General features: G+C 40.3%; 1 protein-coding gene across 1 annotated transcript in view; it reads right to left on the bottom strand.

Annotated features, from left to right (window-relative positions):
• The window catches only part of COL4A1 (collagen type IV alpha 1 chain), a 120,669-nt gene that overhangs the window by 57,416 nt on the left and 41,620 nt on the right, over nucleotides 1–21,633 (bottom strand). Inside the window, exon 2 of the mRNA XM_082277676.1 lies at nucleotides 13,726–13,776. Within this exon, the coding sequence (XP_082133802.1) occupies nucleotides 13,726–13,776 (51 nt within the window). The remainder of the gene's footprint in view (nucleotides 1–13,725; nucleotides 13,777–21,633) is intronic.

The raw sequence follows: 21,633 nt of genomic DNA, 5'->3' as shown, positions 1-21,633 counted from the left end.
GGACTAACTAACAAAGCTTCTACTTCAATACTCCTGTTTGAGTTTGTACAAACTTCCATCATATTTTTTTTGCATCAGTGATGCTACACTAAACTACAGTAAAATTCTATCAGTCCCAGAGCATCTGCACTGAACAAGAGAGTACAGAAACTCTACCATCCTTAAACTGTAAAGTCATATGACTGAAAGGTATCCTAATGTCACTGAGTAGATCAGACCCCACAGATCACTGAGGTAACAACAGCTATACTGCTGCTTTCCTACCTAAAGGGGCTTACTTAGAACTTCAAGATCAGACAAAGCTATCACTCATTATACTGTACAGAACAGACATGAGCATGTCCTGAAGATGGCTTGCACTGCAAGGAAACACTTGAGCTGCATCCTTCCCCCGCTTGCCTGCCTGTTCCTTTCTTCACTCAATGTTCCAGCCAAGCAGCCCAACAGTAAGTGCTTGTGCTACATTTATGCTGCAACTCATTAAGCACACACACTACCTAAATTGGCAAGCGCCAGGTCATTACTGCTACCCCAGTTATTTTTCACTCAGCTCTGAGATTTCTAGCTGTGATGCATGAAGAGCATGAGACTCCGACTGCAAGGGTTATGTATTGTTCAAGTTCCAATATTCACAGCTGCAAAATCTTGGCAAGTAATATTGAAAGAGCTTCTGCTTCTTACAAATCAATTCATGAGACTCAAAAATTAAAACAGATGGAACCATGTCATCTGTACCTCTGCTGATTCAATGCAAGCTGTCAGAAAGCACAAAGGAGAACACATTACTCAGCTCTCAAAAATGAGTATTTTGCCATTCAGCTGCTGGAAATGTGAAGCTGCTACGTAAAAAGACAGCAAGTGCTCAGTCACCACTGCACTCATTTAATAAGCAAGATGTCTGCATTAGTTCAGCTTTTGTGATATGCCTTTGCATTAGGTAGTTCAAATTAAAATTGAATGGACTTCTAAACAGACATTAGAGTTTAACTGCATGGGCTGACGTTTTTTTCTGACACCTACCCTTCCAAATTAGCAACGAAATGCTGTTTGGCACATGGAACAACTGCAAATTGCTAAGCAAGAGAGTCACATAAAATAAGTAATTTCAGAAGATTCAGCTGTAATATATCAAGGGCTGAGGGGGAGGAAATAATCACCACCCCATTATAAATTATTTCCCCTATTACTTTGCCTAGGGACTGCTGGACTGGGAGGTTTTAGCCTTGAGAGACTGGTAACATGGATATAAATAACTGCTTCCCAAAGTGCAGGCTCACAGGGTGTCTGTGTCTGTACAAATATGATGTTCTCAGGCTCTCCAGAGACTCAGGCACATGGTGAATAAGAATGTGTAGATCTTCCAAAGTCATTTGAAAGATGCTTCATTTCTTAACATTTGACTCTGCCAGAGATCTCCCAGCAGCTGAAATGGCAGGACAGTCTGTCCTTCAGCTGAAAAGGCATAAAACTCATTCTAAGGGAAAGATATCACAAGGCAACTAAACTGATCTACCCAGCAAAGGTGGCCCTTCTCCTCCTTTTAAAGGGATGATGCCACCTCACCCTTCTTTACATCACCTAGCATGATTCCCTGAGCCTCCACTGCACCAGTTCTATTCATTAAATTTACTCCCTTTTCTTTAGTGAGCTTGGTCTGGCCTCTGTGAGCTGAGGAGCTGCCAAAACCAATGCAAGGAGGACATAGCAGGACACAAGGTGGAAAGGCAGCAAGAGCAGTTTCTCACACCAGCACAGTGGGGTTTGCTGGAGTTCATCCACCACAGCTCCTCAGCTGTGCCTTCACAAGGGAAACTGAGCAGGGAGCCAACAAATCCTTGGCCTTGCCAGAGGGCTGTCTTCAGCCCAGTGTCACTGCTGACTCCAACGTGTTATAAGCTCAGAATTCCTCTCACAAATGCACATGCTTTCCTGTTCCCAAAAGTTAACGTTCATTGAACTGGAATTTTACCAGGGGCATATTTGGCAAAGTAATGCAACTGTTTCAAGATGAAAACTGACAATGCAGTTTTCAAATAGAAAAAAAAAAAAAAAAAGGGCCTGACTGTCAACAGGAAAACCTGCCATTCAAATCAGTCATCACACCTTGATGGTCCAGTGTGACCTCATAAAATCCACAGCAATGGACAACAGCCTTGCAATGTACTACATGGTTTCTACCCAGACTATCCCCAGCCAGATGAGAGGTGAATGCAGGCTCTGTATTTGTTCCTTCAGCTGATGTAACTGTGAGCACTGAAGTGAGTCGGCTCCAAGGTGTTGGACCAGTAATTACAGCAAGCAGTGGGAAACAGCATTGTACGACTTGAGTAATACTCTCAAGTCACAGTGTTTCTTTCCACACTCCTTTAAACATGTGTTAGAGAATTGTAATTGGTTCAGTGTTACATTAGAGAAGACACAGATGTGGGGAATATCCTTTATTAAAGGATATAATAAATTCTTTATTAAAATGGTATTTTTAACCACCAGAGGGAGCACTGGCCCTGAATATATTTCAGGAATAAAATAAACATGTACAATAAATGTCATCTGTTTGTCCTCAGCTGCACTTACCATTTTCAGTATTTTATTGGAAGTGTGAAGTGGATATCAGTCAAGCAGAATTATTGCTATATGCTTACAGGATGTGTATCCTCAAATGCACTGACGATGTTTAACATTACAAAATTCCCACTGCACATTCTTCAGCAGAATCTATCTGCACTATAGCTATACAATTCTGGAGCCACACAAGTAACAAGTAATTAATTACACAAACATAACTCTGCAGACATGCAAAGAATCTGTTTAGGAGCTCTGTAAAGAGCTTGGCTCACCCAGAAGTTTTGGGGCTGAGTTCCTGACTGTATGTAGAATGGAAGAGGGGGCTGAAGCAGAGAGAGGGGGTGTCAGCAAAATCTGGATTCTTGCATTGCCAGGAAGCGTCTGAAAGAACTCAGTCCCATAGAAACATGAGTGCAGCATATTTGGCATGACTAACAGAAGGAACCATGACAATTTCACACGGCCTGCACAGCTCCACAGTCATGCTGCCTGTGGGCTGGATGAGGCCCTGAACAACTTCAAGCACTACCAGGGCTGCTCTATGCTAAACTCAGACACGTACGACAACAAAGATCCATCCCAACAGCAGCTGGGGAAGAGCACTCTCTTATCCATGACCTCTTTGCCATGGTGTTTATTCTGCCATCTCCTTCTCCCTTTGCTCCCTCCCCAGTGACTTTCACCTGTGGGACTCCTTCAGTACTGCAGTCAAATGAGCTCTCAGGCTGCATTTTGAGGGGAGGACACTGAGAAGCACCTATTTATGGTGCAAATGCCAGTGCCATACAGGTTCATGTACAACAGGGCAGGCACCCTGATCACCAAATCTCATTCTGTTTTTTTACTCCCTGACAGGATTATTCTTCCTACTATGAAAGTATCTTTTCTCAAGGATCATGAATTTACAACACTGAAGAACCTGTGCAGCTTGATACAAGATGAGCCCAAACCTCCAACAGCGACTCCACTGATAAGAACATTTAATCTGAGGGCTGTTCAGGTTTAAGGTTCAGGGACTGAGCTTGGGCCTCTGCCTCCTAAACACTAAAGAATGCTTAGAGCAAAAGCATATTTCTGTGGCAGCTCATGGCTGCACAGAACATTCCTCAGGAAGCTGCTAAGTGCTTCCCAGGAGCATAAAAACAGAAATAACAATTTTGATTATCCTTTTCCCTACATATCAGTATCCATGTGCTTAGCTGGTGCTCAAGTGCATGGACATACAGTATGTCTCAAAGAAATTCAGATGTTGATTAAGAAATGAGTGAAGTAAAATTAACATTCAAAAGCCAATCATGGCTATCATTTAATTGGTGTCAAGCAATTGGTTTCCTATCAACATCATAAAATTTCAGTTAAACCAACTTTAAGTAAGAGCTCCTCCCTACATAATTTAACAAGTCTTCTTCATGTAATTCCTCTTCTTGCTCACCCCATAGTTATTCGTCCTTTTCCAAAGGTGGTAGTCAGTTTTTTCAATGCAGCTGCCCAAAACTCACATTTTAGGACTTCTTGAGCCATGTACACTCTTACCTTAGGCTCTCAGTATTTCCTTATGCGTACATGTATATCGTTCCTGTATGCTTTGTGTGATATTTCATTCCAGTGTAGATAAATGTTACAGATCCAGAAGTAGCTGGGATGCTGAGGGGGTACATACTTATTCATAGCATGATTGAGGGCATGGTATATGAAGTACAGAAATACAAAATGAGAGAGCAGAAGACAACAGACAGCAACCAAACTTGAACTGTGGAAGTCTGCCTGCACAGAGTTTGGGAGTTTAACACCAAACTATGTAGTTCATTGTCTTTGTGTTTAAACTTTTTCTGATTAAAAAAAAAAAGCCAACTCAATAACACAGCTTATGATGTTTCAGGAGGAAGTCACACAAACCTTTTTACAAAGGTATACATGAGGTTCTCCAACTTTATTTTATTTTTTAAATCTTTTATCACACATGGGTCAAGGTCAAGGAGCCTCTTCCTATCAGCTAGAGTCACTCTGGGGAACAGAAGAACCTCAAAGAATCCAAAGGGAAGAGGATGTTTGAAGGACAAATGTGTTTGCACTGTAAAAAGAAAAAGGAAATTCTATCACCTGCATACAGGTTGACTCAAAAGGGTGCTATATTTCCCACCCCTTCTAATCATCTGTTGAACACATTAGGTCTGAGTAACTCTTCCTTTGTTTTATTACACATTGTGTTAAATCACTTCCAGTGTTGAAGGTCCAAGAATATAAGGGGTAAAAATGCTCCACACCCTTCCTACTTCATTAATGAAAATTATTTAGCATTTGTTTGCATTTGGCATTGTTTAAAGGCTCACGTTTAAAGATGAAACAGCAGGGGGAAAAAAGGATCCTGAACTTCTCTGGGTTTTTTAATTTATTTTTGTTCAGATCCTAGACCAGGAATGAAATGTGACGTTACATGCAAGTTTTATTCTCTTGCCAAAGGTTTGTCATGGACATATTTACAGAAAATAATCTCTTCCATAAATAGTAAAAACATGGGCAGCTGGTCCTAGACAGTACAGACTGCAATAAAGTTCTCAAAATGAGGTAGCTCATATCTTGAGGGTATGCGACAGACAGTACTATTTGAGACAGTGCGAGTCTAGCTGCTTTTTTAGGTCAGGTTGGAAATGGCATTTCTAAAGTCTCAAACATTTTGAAAGCTCCATAGGAGAAAAATATCCTTCCACAAAATAGAGGAAATATTCTGGCTTCTGACCTTTAAACATGTAAACACCACAAGGCAGGCAACATTGTGCCTCAAAAGTGTAAATCAGTGCCTCTTTACTTTATTGTCTCTTGACTCAGCCAGATCCATTTTAAATAGATATATTTTTGTAATATACAAGATATATTTTTGTAATACCTCCAGGGATGTTCAGCCTAAGTCAATAAAGTTAACAAAGATGCAATAATCATTAATAATAATGAAAACAAGTATCTTTCTTATTTTGGCACTGTAGAGGATATCAGTATCCTTGTCAGAAAGTGTCAACCAGAAGTTAGTGTGTTGCTCAGCACGTGGCTTTAAAGCTTTTCTGGCAAAAAAAGAAAAAAGGACAAGGACACGTAAAGAGGCCCATCGGAATGAACGACATCGGCGATGTCTGACTGCCACCCAGAGGACCTCGCGGGGAAGTGACACAGCCGGGCTCTGGGGACACTGCCAGCCCCACGGCACAGCCCTTCCCTCCCACCTTCCCTGGCTCTTCCTAAAAGCTGATGGAGCCCAGGGACAGACAGCGGGCAAAGGCAGTTTTGCTATCTAAAGCTTATATTCTGGAGAGTTTCACAAACACTATCTTTTCCCTTTTTTGCTGAGGGAAACAGTGTCACTCAATTCTCCTGTCTTGGCACTGATTTCACTGCATTTAATACCTAGAACTTCCCACTGGGATCCTTTTGTAGGAATTTCACGAGGCTGAATGTGTCCTTGCTGGATTTCCAGCCTCTATTTCCACACTTTCAGACAGAAATGAAGTTTGAGTTGAGGAGCTGGGATCACATCCTTAACTCACAATCCCCGTTAAAGGTGTTGCAATACAGATGGAGGCAGCACCGTCTTCTCTGTTCACTGCTCGCTACACAAGCCTTTGGTTTTCCTCCCCTTATTTCACCTAACTACTGACATTGGAGCCAGAGGGCATTTCAGACTGCTGCTCTGTACTAAAGTCCGTCCCCTCCAACCCCACCACTTAAAACCATTTCTTTTGCAGTTCCGCATCGTCTTTCAGTCTTTGCTTGGCATTCGAGCAAACCTAACAAAATTAAGTGTTACCAACCCCCCTCAAGGCTTTAAGTATTCTGCTAACTATCCATGAAATGCTTTTGTTGCATCTGCTTACAGTCAGTGACAAAAGAATTAGAGAACGCCCCATTTGATGCTAGTGACTGTGCTCACTCAGCTCAGTACACTGTGCACACTGAACTTTGACACAAGCCTTGGTGAGAATTATTTTTGTTGGCCTATCAATACATTTAAAAATGTTCCAGCTGAACTTCGGTGGAAGCTGTTACATGCTTTCTTTAAGAGCTACAAAATTTATGGGTACATTTTGCCATTCTAATCACTGCTAAATGTTCTAGGAGATATAAACATGATTTTCCAAATAGGAGTCGAAGTTTCTTTTCCCTTGGCTTTACCTTAATTTCGTTTTTCTTTCACTGTTAAAGATTATATAAGAGTACTTTATCTATAACTGAAAGCTAGTAATTAGATTCATCATTTTATTGAACTTTCTTTGCTATGTTATCTATAGCTCAATTAACTGTTCTATAGCGCTTTCTCAGGTGTTGTAGTTACTTGAAAAGAAATGTTGAAATCCTTTCCAACATCTTTTAAATATGGTTTCTCAACTGTTTTTGCTCCTACTGTGATACTAAATTTCTTTTGTGGCTAAACTGAACATGTTCTCCAGCAGGTTAGAAACTTCCCTGTGTGACAAAGTACTCCACTATCACTCCTTTAGCAGCTACTTCAGGTTTCCTCTTTGAAAATCCTACTTTCATGCTGTTTCTTACAGTTCTGTCTCCTTCCAGGTATATATGGTTACAAGTTTTGCTATTGCTTCTGCTGAAAGTGGCTTTGAGAACTTTGTATAAAATTTGACTTTTTAGCCTTCCTTAATGAAATCCAAACTTTGAGAAAATCCAGATCTGCTTTTCTGAAGGTCGACATCATCTGGCCAGATGTTTTCAGTGACTAATCTAAGTTACGACCTCTCTCTGAAAGCATAGGTCTAACCTGAGAGAAAGGAAGCAAACAATTAACTACCACGAGGTCTGAGAAAACCACCCCAACTTCCCAAACCACTTTTTGCTCTTGGCTAGAAAGACTAGAAAGTGATTTAAGAAGATTACTATATTACTGTGTTTCCCTAGTGATAATTATATATCCCCAGGTGGCTTCTTGTGAATATTGCTATAGAGAAAATGTACACAACTATTTTAATGTCTGTCTTGGTCTGAGAACCCCAGCAAATACAATATAAATTGAAAAGCAAAATGATTTAAAGAAACTTCAAGGGTTTAACTACAAAATGTAGCTACTGTTGCACACCAGAGTTTGCTGTCTCAACCTCCTAAATTACACCCGCAAAATCCTGTCAGCTTCACAGAGTTTTAGTGGGCAATTATACCAGATACTGAAAAACTGCACATCAGGACGGAAGTTTTGTAATCACTATCTAGTCAGCAGACATTGACAGTTTGTATGGACATAATTTTAAATTTGGGAAGATTCCAAGCTGTATGCACAGGTATTGCACAGACACTGGGCAGCTCCACTTCCTGAGCATGAAGACTTCAGAGAAGCAGAGACCTTACACAACTTTTCATATCTGACCTCACAGTGGTGAAGCTTGCCTGACTTCATTGGAGGCTCACATACTTCAGATCAAGCTAAGGCCCTGCAATCCTTTGGGAAACCATAACAAAGGCATACACTAACAGCAGTTGAACAAATTTAAAATCAAGCCCTATGAGCTTGTTTTATTCCATGAAGAAATTCCTGAGCTCATTGTGCCAACGCCCTTATAATCAAAGATAATGCATCTAGCAACAGCTGCTTAAAAGGTCATATTGTGCCAAATGAAATATTACTTTGTGAAAACCTTCAGAAGTCAGCTCTGAAAACTAAATATGAGTATGTCCCACCACATAATACTGCTGGGATATATGCTTTTATAGCCCTCTTTCCACAGAGATAAATTAATGAGTGTAATCCACTGTTTTGTGTTAATCAAAGATACCCACTGTACTAGTGCAAAAATATATCTTAATATAGAAACTGTTGCCAGAGACAATTGGGACAAATGGTTCCTATAACTATTTAAAACTAAGAAAAGCTGATGGTTTCAGCTGCCACTCAGCAGTTTGGTCTGACAGCTCGGAAAGAGTAGAAAACTTTTGAATATTTAGCATATGGCAGTCAATCTTATTTAAAGTTGTTTGACATTTTGTTCTTTTCAAGAATAGCAGCTCTCTTCACGAAACATGGATGTTCTTTTCCTTGATTTGATTTTAAAAGATAATTTTTCTTGGAGTAAAGGATAAATCAATAAAAATATACTACTGTCACTGCAGAATTGACAAAAACCATTGTGACAATGTCCTGACTTTCAAAAATATTTATGAATTGCAAGTTTCCCTGTAGAACATCAGATCTGCAGCTGATCAGTATCTTTGCTTATTTTATTACTGTCTTTTTTGTCTGCCCTTTCAGGCACAATTAGATGATTTCATGTTATCTATTAGCCCTTTCCAGACTGCAGACACATTCTTGCCTCCCACATTGCTTGTCACCCCTCTTTCCAACTTTATGGCCACTTCCAGAGTATATTATTTGGTTGTGGTTTCCTTAGTGTCCTCAGTTCATGGTCTTTCCAGCTCAGGCATAAACTGGTGCTGTACACAAAGTTCCTACAGCAGACACTTAAATAGGAACACTGAGCAGTGCTTACTAAAACCAAGCAGTATCAATGAAAAGTGATTTTAAAAGTCTAATAAAGGTTGACTATGAAAAGCACAGATCTAATGATTACTGATTTGCTCCACTAAAGGAACTGACTTGTTGCCTCTGCTGTATTTTCAAGGAAACTCAAAGTACTTAACAGTGATCTTCCCATTGACTGCCAGGGCTTCTCTCCAACAAGAGGGTTTATATTGCGTTGAATCATCAACATCAAAAATATTTTTGTTCTACCTTTTGATACCTAAAATGACAGAAAAACCCTCAAAGGTCCTCCCAGTCTGGTAAAACTTAAAAAAAAAAAATACAGGGACACAGTCCGCTGCAACAGTCAACTCTTCATTACACAGAGCAAAAAGGAGAAGCACAATCCCCTGCAGACACCAGAACCAGCTGTGATTTTTAAGGCTGTAGAAGTGTGCAGGAGAGAAAACACAGGTCTCTGCTCCTGTCAGTGGGGGACTCCAGAGATGTCCCACTGACTCTCAGTCTAAGTCAGAGCTACCTGGCTTCCAGATCCAAAATACCTCAAGCAAAGCCAGTTTGTGTACTTTTGCAGTATGGTCAATCCACACAGGGGTGATACACCCATCAAGGCAAACAGAGAAGTAAAATTTATGTAGGTTTAATAATACAGATACAGTCTCAGAATTAGGGGAAAAAAATATATGCCAAAATAAAATTATTTGCTCAAGTTTTCCTACTTCAAACCAAAAAAAAGTCAAAACCAGCAGTTACATTAGGAGTCAATTCTATTCTTATCTTCTATTTAGCAAAGATTTTTTTTTAAATTGCAATACTTCATGCTCAATGACAAAAGCATGCTTGATATTCTTGTTGATTTCAACTTTCACTGTGTAATGCTGAGACAGTGAAATCATCATAAAATATTTACACTGAAGAATGAGGATTTATACTTCAGTGCATTCTAACTGATAAGTCTAAGATGATTAATCATTCTGTATTACTTACAGCAAGGTTCCAGTGTTGCCTCCATTTACTCGTTTCTGATACAGAGTAAAAGTAGTACAAATGGTCATGAATGAGAGAAGGAACATTTTTAGAAAAAGTCAGTGCATGGAGAGTTTTACTCTTCTTTGTACAGTCTTTGTTCTGAATGGTAATTAAATGCTTAACATGTTTTTTCTGCACACACTAACAGCTAGCACTTCTTATCTCAACAGCTGCTTGAAATTGTTCTCAAAATCTAGGTAGGCATAAAAGAGAAAACATAGCTTCAGTCTTCTTCTGAGTAGCTCAATAAAATGTAGGCAAGTATTCAAAACTCTAATCAGTTTAAAAAGATCTCACACTTCAGTGAGGTTTAAGAGAACAGTCAAGTTATTATGGAGAAAACCAATAAAACGTGTAAGAGGCAATAAATGAAGATGTTTTCGGCTAATCTCTCTAATGGAAAACAGTAAGGTATTATTTATAATTTTAGCAATATTATGTTTTTCTAAAATTTCTGTACCTTTTGTTCGGCAAGTATGTGATACCTGACATTATATAGCTTAAAACAACAGCTTGATGTTCAGTGTAATAATAAAGGCTTTATAGGATAAGGGCCATCTGTTGCAATTACGCTCACTTTCTGAATTTTCTGAAAGGGATGAAAACCCTTAGAGTTTGTCAATTACATGCCCTTGATAAAGCATGAGTCATGTTAAAGGAGTTTGGCATAGAAATGCAATTTTCATGGAAACAGTCTGATGACTGAACATATTAAATGTACTCTAAATATGGCCATCATATTGATGAAATTATTCTCAAATGGGAGAGAAAAATATGGCAATGTAATTTACTCTTCCATGTCTGAAATGCTCTTGGGTAATATTTCTTGGGCATTTCACAGCTTTTAAGTCAAATACCATTTTCAGCACATTTTCTGATGAGATCATTAATATGATTATTTGGTGAACTGAATTTTAATTAAACCCCACTAAACTGTAGGGTCTGGAACTTCTTCCCACACTATGGTAGAAAATATCTCTCCAGATGTTAATCATTAAGGCATTAAAGAGTAAGCCCACTTCCGCAGCTCCCGAAGCTCCCATAGCAGTAAAGTGGTGTGGGTGGATTGCTGAAGAGTGTGGGAGGATTGGAAAAGGCCCTTCAGCGTTTGTGCACTTCTGCATGACATGGAAGCCAGATCAAAAGGGTTTCCAGTGTAGGCAGAATGTTGGCTGTGGATGGTGTAGAGCAGAGTGGATACGTGCTCCCACATGAGAAGTGGAGAGCAGATGTTCTCTTATGTGGTCTCCTGGGGTATCATAGGAGTTGGGCATGGCAGCCTTCTCCTAGCCTGGATCTTGGCTAGGATCAGTCTTTCTGATCTGTCCTCTGATTACACAACATTCACATAGATTTCTGAAGTAACAGGTACCATTACTGATGTGTGGGTTAATGGGAACCACATTTAGCAGGGACATGTTTCAAATCCAAAGGCATTCGTTGGAAAGACCGTTTCTAGAAATATTGAAGAGGCAAGCAGGAAGGATGCTCCCCTTACTTTTCCTGACCAGGTTCTGTCTTCAGGCCTAGAACCAAGTGGCAGGCTGTCCTTATTCTACACAGGTATTAAATGTAAAAAATCAGGATGAAAATCTACACTGGGATGAAACAAGGGCAGGGGGCAGGGTTTTCTTAAATAAAACTCAGTTTTCTGTTCAAAATCCTAAGTATGTTTGAAACAGAATTAACACAATGAGCAAGCATTGATCTGAACCAGGTTCATGCATGTTAAATGCATTCCAAAATACCTTCAAATACCTTACTTGGCCATCGTTTTCTAGGTATAAATATTCATTCACCTGTCTCTAATGTCAATATCTGCATTTCTTACACAGTCTAAAATTACATGAGTATTTCACTATACACCTGCTTAAAGTCAGAGAAGTTTGTGATGGAACCCATTAGGAAGAGTAGAGAGTACACTGACACACTAGAATTTAGTATGTCTTCTGTTACTATGGACTGATATTTTTCTTTTGTCTACATTTTTAAACAGCCTAATGTGAGGTAGTTTTGGATTCTAGCATATCAGACAAGGATCTATTTCTTTTAAAGAGAACATTTCGAGACTCTGGGCTATGCAAATGAAAAATGCCAGCAAGAGCTCTAGCAAGCAGACAGGAATACAGCTGGAAATAAATTAAGCATAAGGTTTAATACTATTTATTTCCCCAAGCTATCATTTTCTAAAATGATCTTGTTACAATATGCTGGCATACTCTATGAACTGAAAACTGATGTCTTTCAACAAAAGAGTTATAACATGTCTCTTTCGTTCCACTGTGACTCATTTGTACTTGTTACTGAACAATAAGATCAAGCTATCAAGTAATGAATTGAATTTTGAACCTTTCACAAATCTTTGCTGTATTTGTTTTCAATATATAGTTGACTTTTATTAAACAGACATTAATGGGTCATTAAAGAAAGGAGACTCCATCTGAATGATGTTTTGGACCTTGACACTTTTTATCTGTGTCACAAATTAATCTGTGCTCTGTTACAAAGAAAATGATCTTGCTTGGGCCTCCAATTAAGTAATTTACATTCCTAGTTCTGGAAAACACCAAAGAAAAGCCACCAACAGACATTCTTAAATCCCTCATCCGTAAATATGCAGCTATTGCCTTCGAGACAATGCAGAACACCAGCTGTCTATTTATTTCAAAGAATAAAACAATCCCCAAAACAAAAAGCAAACAACTCCTCCATCTCTTTTAAGCATTCCTTTGGGTGACCTAAACAACTTACCTCGAAAAACATACCCAAAGCAACCACAGGATGATAAAACTGGTTTACATTCATTTATAACGGTAGATATACAGCACATGTGCATGCACAAGAGAACACATCATAGATTAAAATCTCAACAAGCAAAATTGGAGAGATAAGGAGAGTGATTGAATGTCTACAATATTTACAAAAGCAGGTAATTTACAGGGGGAATTCATGGAATGCTTAAGTACGCTATAATTTTTCTTCACTGTTACTGCTTTAAAAGAAGACTTTAAAGGGCCTTTTTTGTTTCATATACAAGAAGTTTGGATAACTGAAATGGGAACTTTAAAACTCATTTGCAAAGTTCTAAATATTTTTTTTTCCTTGACCTGCAACACTTTTCTGTGCCTAAGTTGATCATTAACCTCCCTACTCCTACTGCAAGTCTTTGCCTCCCACAGCTAACCCTGGCCAGGGTTCATTGATTATGATGCATCACAGCCGTCCTGGAGAGCAATCTGCATGGCATGCTGAGAGGAGCATTTCTGAGTGGAACTGCTCGATTCACTTCCAGAGGTGGTCAGGATGTCAAGCCTGCTACCCACTGAAAAGGCTGGAGATGAGGTGAGGGAAAGCTGAGAGTGACAGGTTAGCATCCCACTTGATGGGAAGGAGAGAGGGCACGGCCACACTGGGCGGGAGTTCACCCCACAGTGAGGGCATTGGCCTGCTGCCCAGCCCTGGCCCTCCTGCCCCCTGCAGCCACAGGCATGGAGATGGCTGCTGTTGGGAAACCCTGCAGAGGACATGTGGCCTGGCCTTGGCAGTGCTCCCTGGCGGTGCAAGCCTTCACGGAAAGCAATGGCTCACCTGACTCCCGGTAGATTTTATACCCTGTGGCTGAAATAGGCAAGAAAATGAAATGGGCAGAGCTGACTTACCTTTTGCCCTTTTACTCCACTGCAATCACATTTTCCACAACCGGAACATCCCTGAAAATAAAAGAAATGGAGAATTAAATGTCTGAACTGGGTGACAGGCAGAACATACTGCAATGAGCCAGGGATGTCAGCAGCACCACACTGACTGCAAGGCTCGTCAGTGCGGGGAATATTTGCTTAAACCCATAAAGTAACTTGAGAGAAGTCAGATCAACTGGTGCACGGGTAAAATCTTACTTTGAAGTCTAGCTTTGTGTTACCGAAGATGCTCTTAAGTCTATCTGGGCTACTCTTCCTCCTCATAGTTATGAAGCAACTGGTAAGAAACTCACATAAGCAGACAATTGCTTTTACTGTTGTCATGCCCCTCAGAAACAAACTATGAGGAAAAGAAGCAAAACATCTGTATCAGTGAATATTCCACCAACGCACAGGAGATCCTTCAGCAGCCCCTTCAGGCCATTATTCGGAAGCAGTCAGGGACAGCACCTCCCCTGAGACAGCTTTCAGCACAGATGCTGGGCACCTGTCCCTCTACACCTGCAGGCTCCACAGTCTACTGGGATCTCAGGACTTCTGGGAAATGAAAAGAAAATGTACCTAATCTGTTTTGAATTTGGAAAGCCCCCAGTGAGACCAACAGATATTACTCCAGAAAGTTAAATAATACAGCAACATTTTTACTTGGTAAATACATTTTATTTTTAAGTAAAGCATCAAAGAGAAATGGGGTTTTAATAATTAAAAAAAATAAATAAAGGCTGTCCAATAAAACTACAGTGCTATATCCTGAAAAATATATTGCTTTTGTTGACACCTCTTTTTGTATTTGTACATCCACTGAATTTGTTTCTTGAAGTAGAATTTTCTCCATACTGACAAAAAGCAAAAGTAGTTACAATTTTTTATCTTACATTATTACAGTATCTCTCGTCACCGTCCCGACCGTCCGAACCCGCACCGAGCACCCCCCAAACAGAGTTCCTACATACCACGTTATATTATAAACTCACACAAAGGTGAGAAACACTGATTAGAATGAGTTTTTATCATATAACATAGAAAGAGAATTGGATCTGAAAACAACACCAAGACATGCTGCAGTGCAAACCCCCATAAGGATCAGAAGGGAAAAGTGCCACCCACTGAATAATCGGCTTTACTCCTTGCAGGACATGGTTATGCCTGGAAAAACATTAGGTCTCCCATTACAAGAAGTGACCTGGTGTGACCTCTCTTAGTTTTTCAGACCTGACGAGATCTCAGCTGGAGGACGCATGCTTGCAGCTCATACTTCCTCCTCCAGCATCATGTAGAATGTTATCAGTCTTATCAACACATCCCCTAAATTCTGAAGAAGTCTGTTTTAATTGCGTCTGGGAATGTACTTAAAATACGTCACTGAATCATTACAAACATCTGTTTTCAAGTTAATCCCTGCATATTTCCTTCAGCCTATTATTTAACATGCACCGTTTTAGAAAAAAAGTATGTTGTTATTTAAGTACGGTTTTGTTCTCAAATTTAGCATAGCCAGAAGAATGGGCTTGTGCTTTTGAGCCTCTTTTTGTCCCCACAAAAATGAGTCCATTATATTCAATTTTTCCCGTTTCTTAGTGCCTCAGATTAGAATAACTGCAGGCGAGGAAGGTAGGAAGGTACTGAGCACCAGGGAGCACAGCTGCACAAGATCCCCTTTGGGGCAAGGGCTGTAGCCTGCTATGCCAGAACAGGCACCTGCCCTAGAAAAGCTGCCTTTATTTTACAGCAGCATCATCTCCTGCTATCACTGACTGCAGCCTCTGCAGGTGAGTGGGAGGTTGGCCGACAATGACAGCCACTACTGAATAGCATGATCCTCAACTACTAAAAGGCATTCAGAACCTGAGGGATGTGACAACATTCTGCCTATACTAGGAAGAACTATGAGGTTTTTCCCCCAGGTTGTCGGGGAAGATGGGAGGGCCAGACTGGAAGAAGTTTATGGATCAAAGATCACTCTATGGAGGTCAAAGGGGCACTTAAGTAATGAAATACTGGAAGACAGAAAGATGATTACAGCAAGTACAGGAATCATCACAAGGCAATTAAACTGAAACTATGCAAATTATTGTTCATTTCTAAACTTCTTTGGTTTTAAATCAGTCTCATGACATAAATAAACCACTTAATGATTTCCCACTACATACGACTAGAGATAAAGAGACAAATAGAGAGAAATAACTTCGTCGTATCTCCCAGACATCCTCATTGAGACAATGCCTTCCCCAGAAACTGCATGCAGCTTGGAACAATCACTGCTGTCCTCCAAGTGCCAAAACAGAGAAGGAACAGTGCTGGGCAGGAAGCATAATCTGTGGGGGGGAACAGCAGATGAAAAGGCAGGCTCTTTATTCCTTGTCTACGAGCCAGTTACAGGCTAATCCAAAGATTTTGGCCAGGTGCACTGCACCAGGTACCTCCCCTACTTTGCATGGTACACTCACAGTTTTCAAATACCCACAGCTTCCTTGCACCACAGGCCAGCCTCTCGTGTAACGCTAGAGGACATTAATTTTATCTTACTCCTCCCACAAAATATAAGTCTGCCCAGAAGCAGAAGCTTATTTTAGTGATGCAAATTGCTTCACTTCTTGACAAGGATTTCCATTTCATTCTCCCAGACTGTCTGCAACTGATAAGCTTAGTGAATCATCCTAGCAAATCAGTATTAAACTATAAAAAGATTACGTCCCTTCAACACAACACACACGGATGTGTTACATGAAGCCTGAGTGTTTGCCTAAAGGACAGCTATTTATTTTCTACCACATTAACACAGAGTTCAAAAGAAGTTCTGCTAATGAATGGGCATCCCAATCCGGACCTCTACTTCCTACGACCCACGTACTGAGCCTTACAAGCCTTAAGCTCTGTCAGTGACAGAGCTGAGAAAGCTGCTAAATTCCCTGCAGCAGACAGAACAAACTCTGCTCTGCAATGCAGCCTGTAAGACATCTGTCAGATCACAGCTACAGACTTGTTGCGTTTGCCCTGTTTTTCCACGTCCAGCTACTTTCCTGGCATTTGAGGACGACTGCTTGGAACTTGCACAGGAACGATGCAAACAGCCAGATGAGCAGCCTAGGAGGGAGACGACTGCCATATTTGGGAATGCACCATTTCTGGAGACTACAGACATCTCCAAAAAAATACAAAGGCAGAGTCAGTTCTTGGAAGCTCCACTCTCTTACAGAAGTGCATTTCTCAAGATAAAATGTAGTTCTCTTTCCCACAACATCACCTCAGGCTCTGCTTACTGAGTTTCAGTTGCTGAGCAGCCACCAGCTCAGGCTAATTGCTTAGGTATCAATCAAGTTCACAATGTAACCTGTAAAGCACAAGTGTATGGTAATTTAATTAAATGCTCTAGGTTTACTTAACTCTGTTCATGTTAAAAATCTCATTCCAGGGAATGTAGTTAGTTCTGCTGCACAAAATACAATGTCTTTCAAATCACAGAAAATTCTATGAACAGGTGAATGGTGAGGCAAGCAAAGATTTCAAAATCCTCTGATTATTCACAAATTACCTAGTGCTTCAAAAAGTACAAATAATCATAACTACTTCATCTCTTCATAATTACTTCATTATTTCATTATTAAATCATTATAAAATTACAATTTCTGTTTAGACTGGATGTTTGAACTGATGTTTTCTGATTAAACAGTGCAGATTTCTCACTCTACATTGCTTTAGTTCAAGCCCCAATTTGACCTGAATTCCAACAGTAGTTTCAAGCTGAAACCCAAGAAAGGCTAGGCCAATAGGACAGCTGTTTGACAGCAACAAATTTAAGTCTGAATCTCCTCCCTCCACAAAATCAATCACCTCAATGTAAACCCAGTCTCACAGCAGGACAAGAGATTTTTCCCTATGTAGCAGACACAGCACTTCTTCCTAAGCACATGTCCATACAACTCATGTAGCTGACATGAGAGCTGGATCAATAATGTCTTCACATTTCACATCCCACCAAATACAGAAATAGGGAGGTGATGCCAACTGCAGGACACTTATCTTGCATTCCTCTCATATTTTCTTCTCTTTCCAGAATGTCAAAATAGCTCCCTGTCTGTATTACTATTCTTGTCTTCACCCTTAGATATAACTACTGAATTAGCAGAACTGCTTTTTTGTTTGCAAAGTATCCCTAGAGGAAATCACTGCTATATTCCAGTTAAATTAAGTATTTTTGTTAACTGATTTTACAGTCCACTAACAACTTTGAAAAAAAATCATGTAGCTAAAACTCCTGATTTATACTTAGCTAGAACAAAGAAGACAACAAAAAAATCCACACTGTCTTAGCAATTAGCAAAATTTAGTTATACATCCTTACTGGAGTTGATACAAAGCCAGTTTTTCTGGACTGATGATTTGAACTTCAACTCTTAAAATGGTTCAGGAAAAGGAACATCTGCTATTCCTTCATTTTGAGGACTTAAAGCAAAGACCAGAAATTAAGCACAGTTCTCATGTTTTTTGCAAACCCATCAATTTCAGATCTCTACAGACAGAAAAATAGTGGACAAAAGGAAAAATTTGATGATTTTTTTACATCAGCAAGCTCCAGTCTTTCCTCCTCTCCCAAGTTCTTTTTCTCATTATTAAAAAACAAACAAAAAAAACCCTCTGCAAACCACAGTTGGCAGCTTATCTTCATGTCCCTTTTTTATTTTCTTCCCAGCAAATTATGGGTAGACTCCAGTTATGACTGTTCAGGGAATTCCCCAAACCAAGGGAAGACTTACTGGTTTTAAAGCTTTAACCCTCTAGGTCACCAAATTAAGCTCAGCTCTCGTCAGCAGTGACTGGATGCTTCTGTCACGCAGTAGCTATTTAAAGTTCTTGGTTGTGTCACTTCAATTTTCTGTAGATCAGTCTTCACAGAGGACAGGAGAACAGTGCTATTCAAGATATCCTGTGGGATGCCACCTGCTTTAAGTTGCCAGGCCAGGTGGGAACAGCTCTCCCCTAGATCCCTGGTCATATCTGCTTGGTCTATGTAAATATTTCAAAAGGTGCCAGACGCCTGTGTTTAAGCAATGGAAATAAGTGCAACCCAATAATCTCCAAAGGCTCATTAAACTTAAGAATTAAAATACTCATTCTCCTGAAGACCTTCTTTGGTTGCAGGTTGATGTACATGAGTATAACAGAAGGAAGCAGGAGTGGTCCCCACTCGTTTCTCTCTGTAAATCCAGAGCCCTTCTCCTAACATATCTTCTGGGGATTGCTTTAGACCAGAAGAAAAATCTCCTGGAGCAAACCTACACAGTGGAAAACTGGCATTTCATGATTACTTGTATGTCAGTGCATGAGTTAAGTAGTCTTGTTAGTCTGAGAGAAACTTTAAGATTAGAGTCCCAAATTAACATATTCAAAATATCGGAAAGAAATGGCCAGTCATCGTCTGAAGTACTGCTGTGTATGATGAAATCTGAACTAATTACAACAATTCAGTTCTGGTTTTATTTAGAAGTTTGGCTCAGTTGATTGGAGCATGATGCTAGTAACACCAAGATTGTGGGTTCAATCCCTGTATGGTGCCATTTACTTTAAGAGCTGGACTCAATGATCCTTTTGGATCCCTTCCAACTCAGAATATTCTGTGAACCTGTGAAAAGCCTTGTACAGTTTTCAGAAAATAATCTAATTTTAAGAAAAACTCTGTAAAATATAATTGGAAAAAAATCATTATGGTTATTGGGACAGGAGGGGGCTGTTTATGTATTTTTAGCAGGGTTTGTCTGCTTGGCTGGTGGGAGGGCTGTTTTGTTGTTGTTTTTAGTGTTACCAGAATCATGCAGGATGTTCATACAAAAATTGCAGACAGACCAGAGATTCTTATCTATCTCCACTGTACTTTAGTCACTCAAGGGAATATTAGAAAATTTTTATAATTTAGTAAATTTTAAATTAATTATTCATGAAAATATTTATTTTGTAAATTAGCATCAGTTGGAAGTACTTCACTTAAAATATGTTAAAAAAAGAGTAATGTCTTCTTAATCAAAAGAGTATCAGATTGCTGGCGCTGAAATGTTTTGTTGCTGGGACCTCATTTTTTACATTCTTTTCCAAATTCCCCAGGGATCTATCCTGGAGGTAGGGTCATGGGACTACCCTAAAGACTGCTTTGTGAACATGACCTTCCTGTTGGTGATGTGAACATCGTTTTCACAAAGTAATGCAAATCCAGGGGGCTTCCCGTTAGTTCACAGGAAATATAGTTATTCCTGTTGTTCCATATTTGGACAAAAACGACATTTAAAACAACCGTTTCCTCTAACCACATTCTTTTACAGGAAGTTCTGGAAACAATCAAGGTATCTGCTTACTTAGGGAAATTTTCAGAATATTACATTATAGAACTCCATTCCGCACAGCTCAAAGCAAATAAGTGGTTTGTGAATACAAACTAATCGCATTATCACTAAAATATAAAGCCTTCTATGAGCATTATCTACAAGAGGTCTGTTTCCACAGACTGTCTGATACTGTTCAGCCTCCAACAAACAGAAGACTGTATTTACCAAGTGACTATCCATCCAGTAGGTTTTGTACACTTTTCCTATACAAGAACTCCACTTTTAGCTTTATTTTCGAAGAAGTGAAAAAAATTCCAGGTACCAGTAGGATCCTCTGGCATTGGAGTCCCTGGTGTTACCTCACTGACAGCTGAGGATTAGAGCATGTTCTAATCACTGGGCTTTGTAACACCCAATGATAAGAGCTTTCACAAATACATTTCAAAGGGCATGACCCTTCCAAAATCTGATTATAGTAATCATTGCTAACAATCGTCACTCAGCTCTTCTACTTTGTGAATGGGCAAACTGGAGACAATTGATACAGGTAAGAAGCTCCCATTCCTCATCTTGCTAACTTGAAAAAATCTGCAGGGAGGAATCCTGCAGATCCCTCCCTATGGCTGTTGCAGAGTTTACCACCCTCTTCATATACAACTACCCTGGAGCTCACAAAGCAAACCGCTCCTTGTCCTGCATGGAACAGATCGAAACACCCTGTCTTGTAACTCGCATGTTTGGTGAAACTGGCATTAGCAATCCCCAGGTATACAAGTGGAAGGCTAACCAAGCATCAAACTTCTTTCTTGTTCATGAGGCAGAGATGTTGTGGACTCTTAAACAGATCACTCAAGTTTGTTTTTCTTGCTGCCTTATGGGATGGATCCACACAACCACTTACAGCACCTGCCAGAGGTACAAGGCTGGATCTAGCCATAAGCTAGCAAGATGGAAACAGTGTCATTACAATGATGTGGTGGCTGGTGGTGCCAGAAGGACAGGTGGCAGTCTTCTTGCTGTCTTCTCAATAAATGCACACCTGCAGGGCTTCACCGCTTTCTAGAAATGTCTGAGAGTTTCTCTGGCCTCTGTGCCTTTGCTGTTCAGTGCACAACCCCATTTTCACAAGCACAGGGGGTACCCACAATAAGCCTGAGTAGGGATGCTTGGTGTGGTTGAAAACCTGCCCCAAAACAGTTCCAGCAGGGAGGCAAAACACAATGCCACCAAAACTAGGCAGAGGCCGAGGGAGAGGCAGTGGTGGCCACCAGCCCAGCAGGCAATGCAGCCCCTCCCAGCGCTTCCCCAACCCAGGCTGGAGGCAGAACCAGGATGAGAGAGAACCGCCAAGGTGGATTCCCTCCTTCCCTCTTCTAACAGGCAGCAGCCTTCTCTAAGCAGCATTGGGAATGAGGTAAGAGATGGCTGCCACGGTGGCAACCACCCCCAGAACTGTGCCACCATGGGCCACGAAGGGCACAGGACAGAACAGCCCTGAGGCTGCTGATGGAAAAAGCCACCTCCTTGCCACACTGTCCACCCAATTGCTAAGTCT

This window comes from Coloeus monedula (assembly GCF_965178545.1).
Source record: "Coloeus monedula genome assembly, chromosome: 3".
Lineage (NCBI taxonomy): Eukaryota > Metazoa > Chordata > Aves > Passeriformes > Corvidae > Coloeus > Coloeus monedula.
Note: the sequence above shows the minus strand (reverse complement) of the source record. Positions and strands in the feature narration are given on the sequence as shown.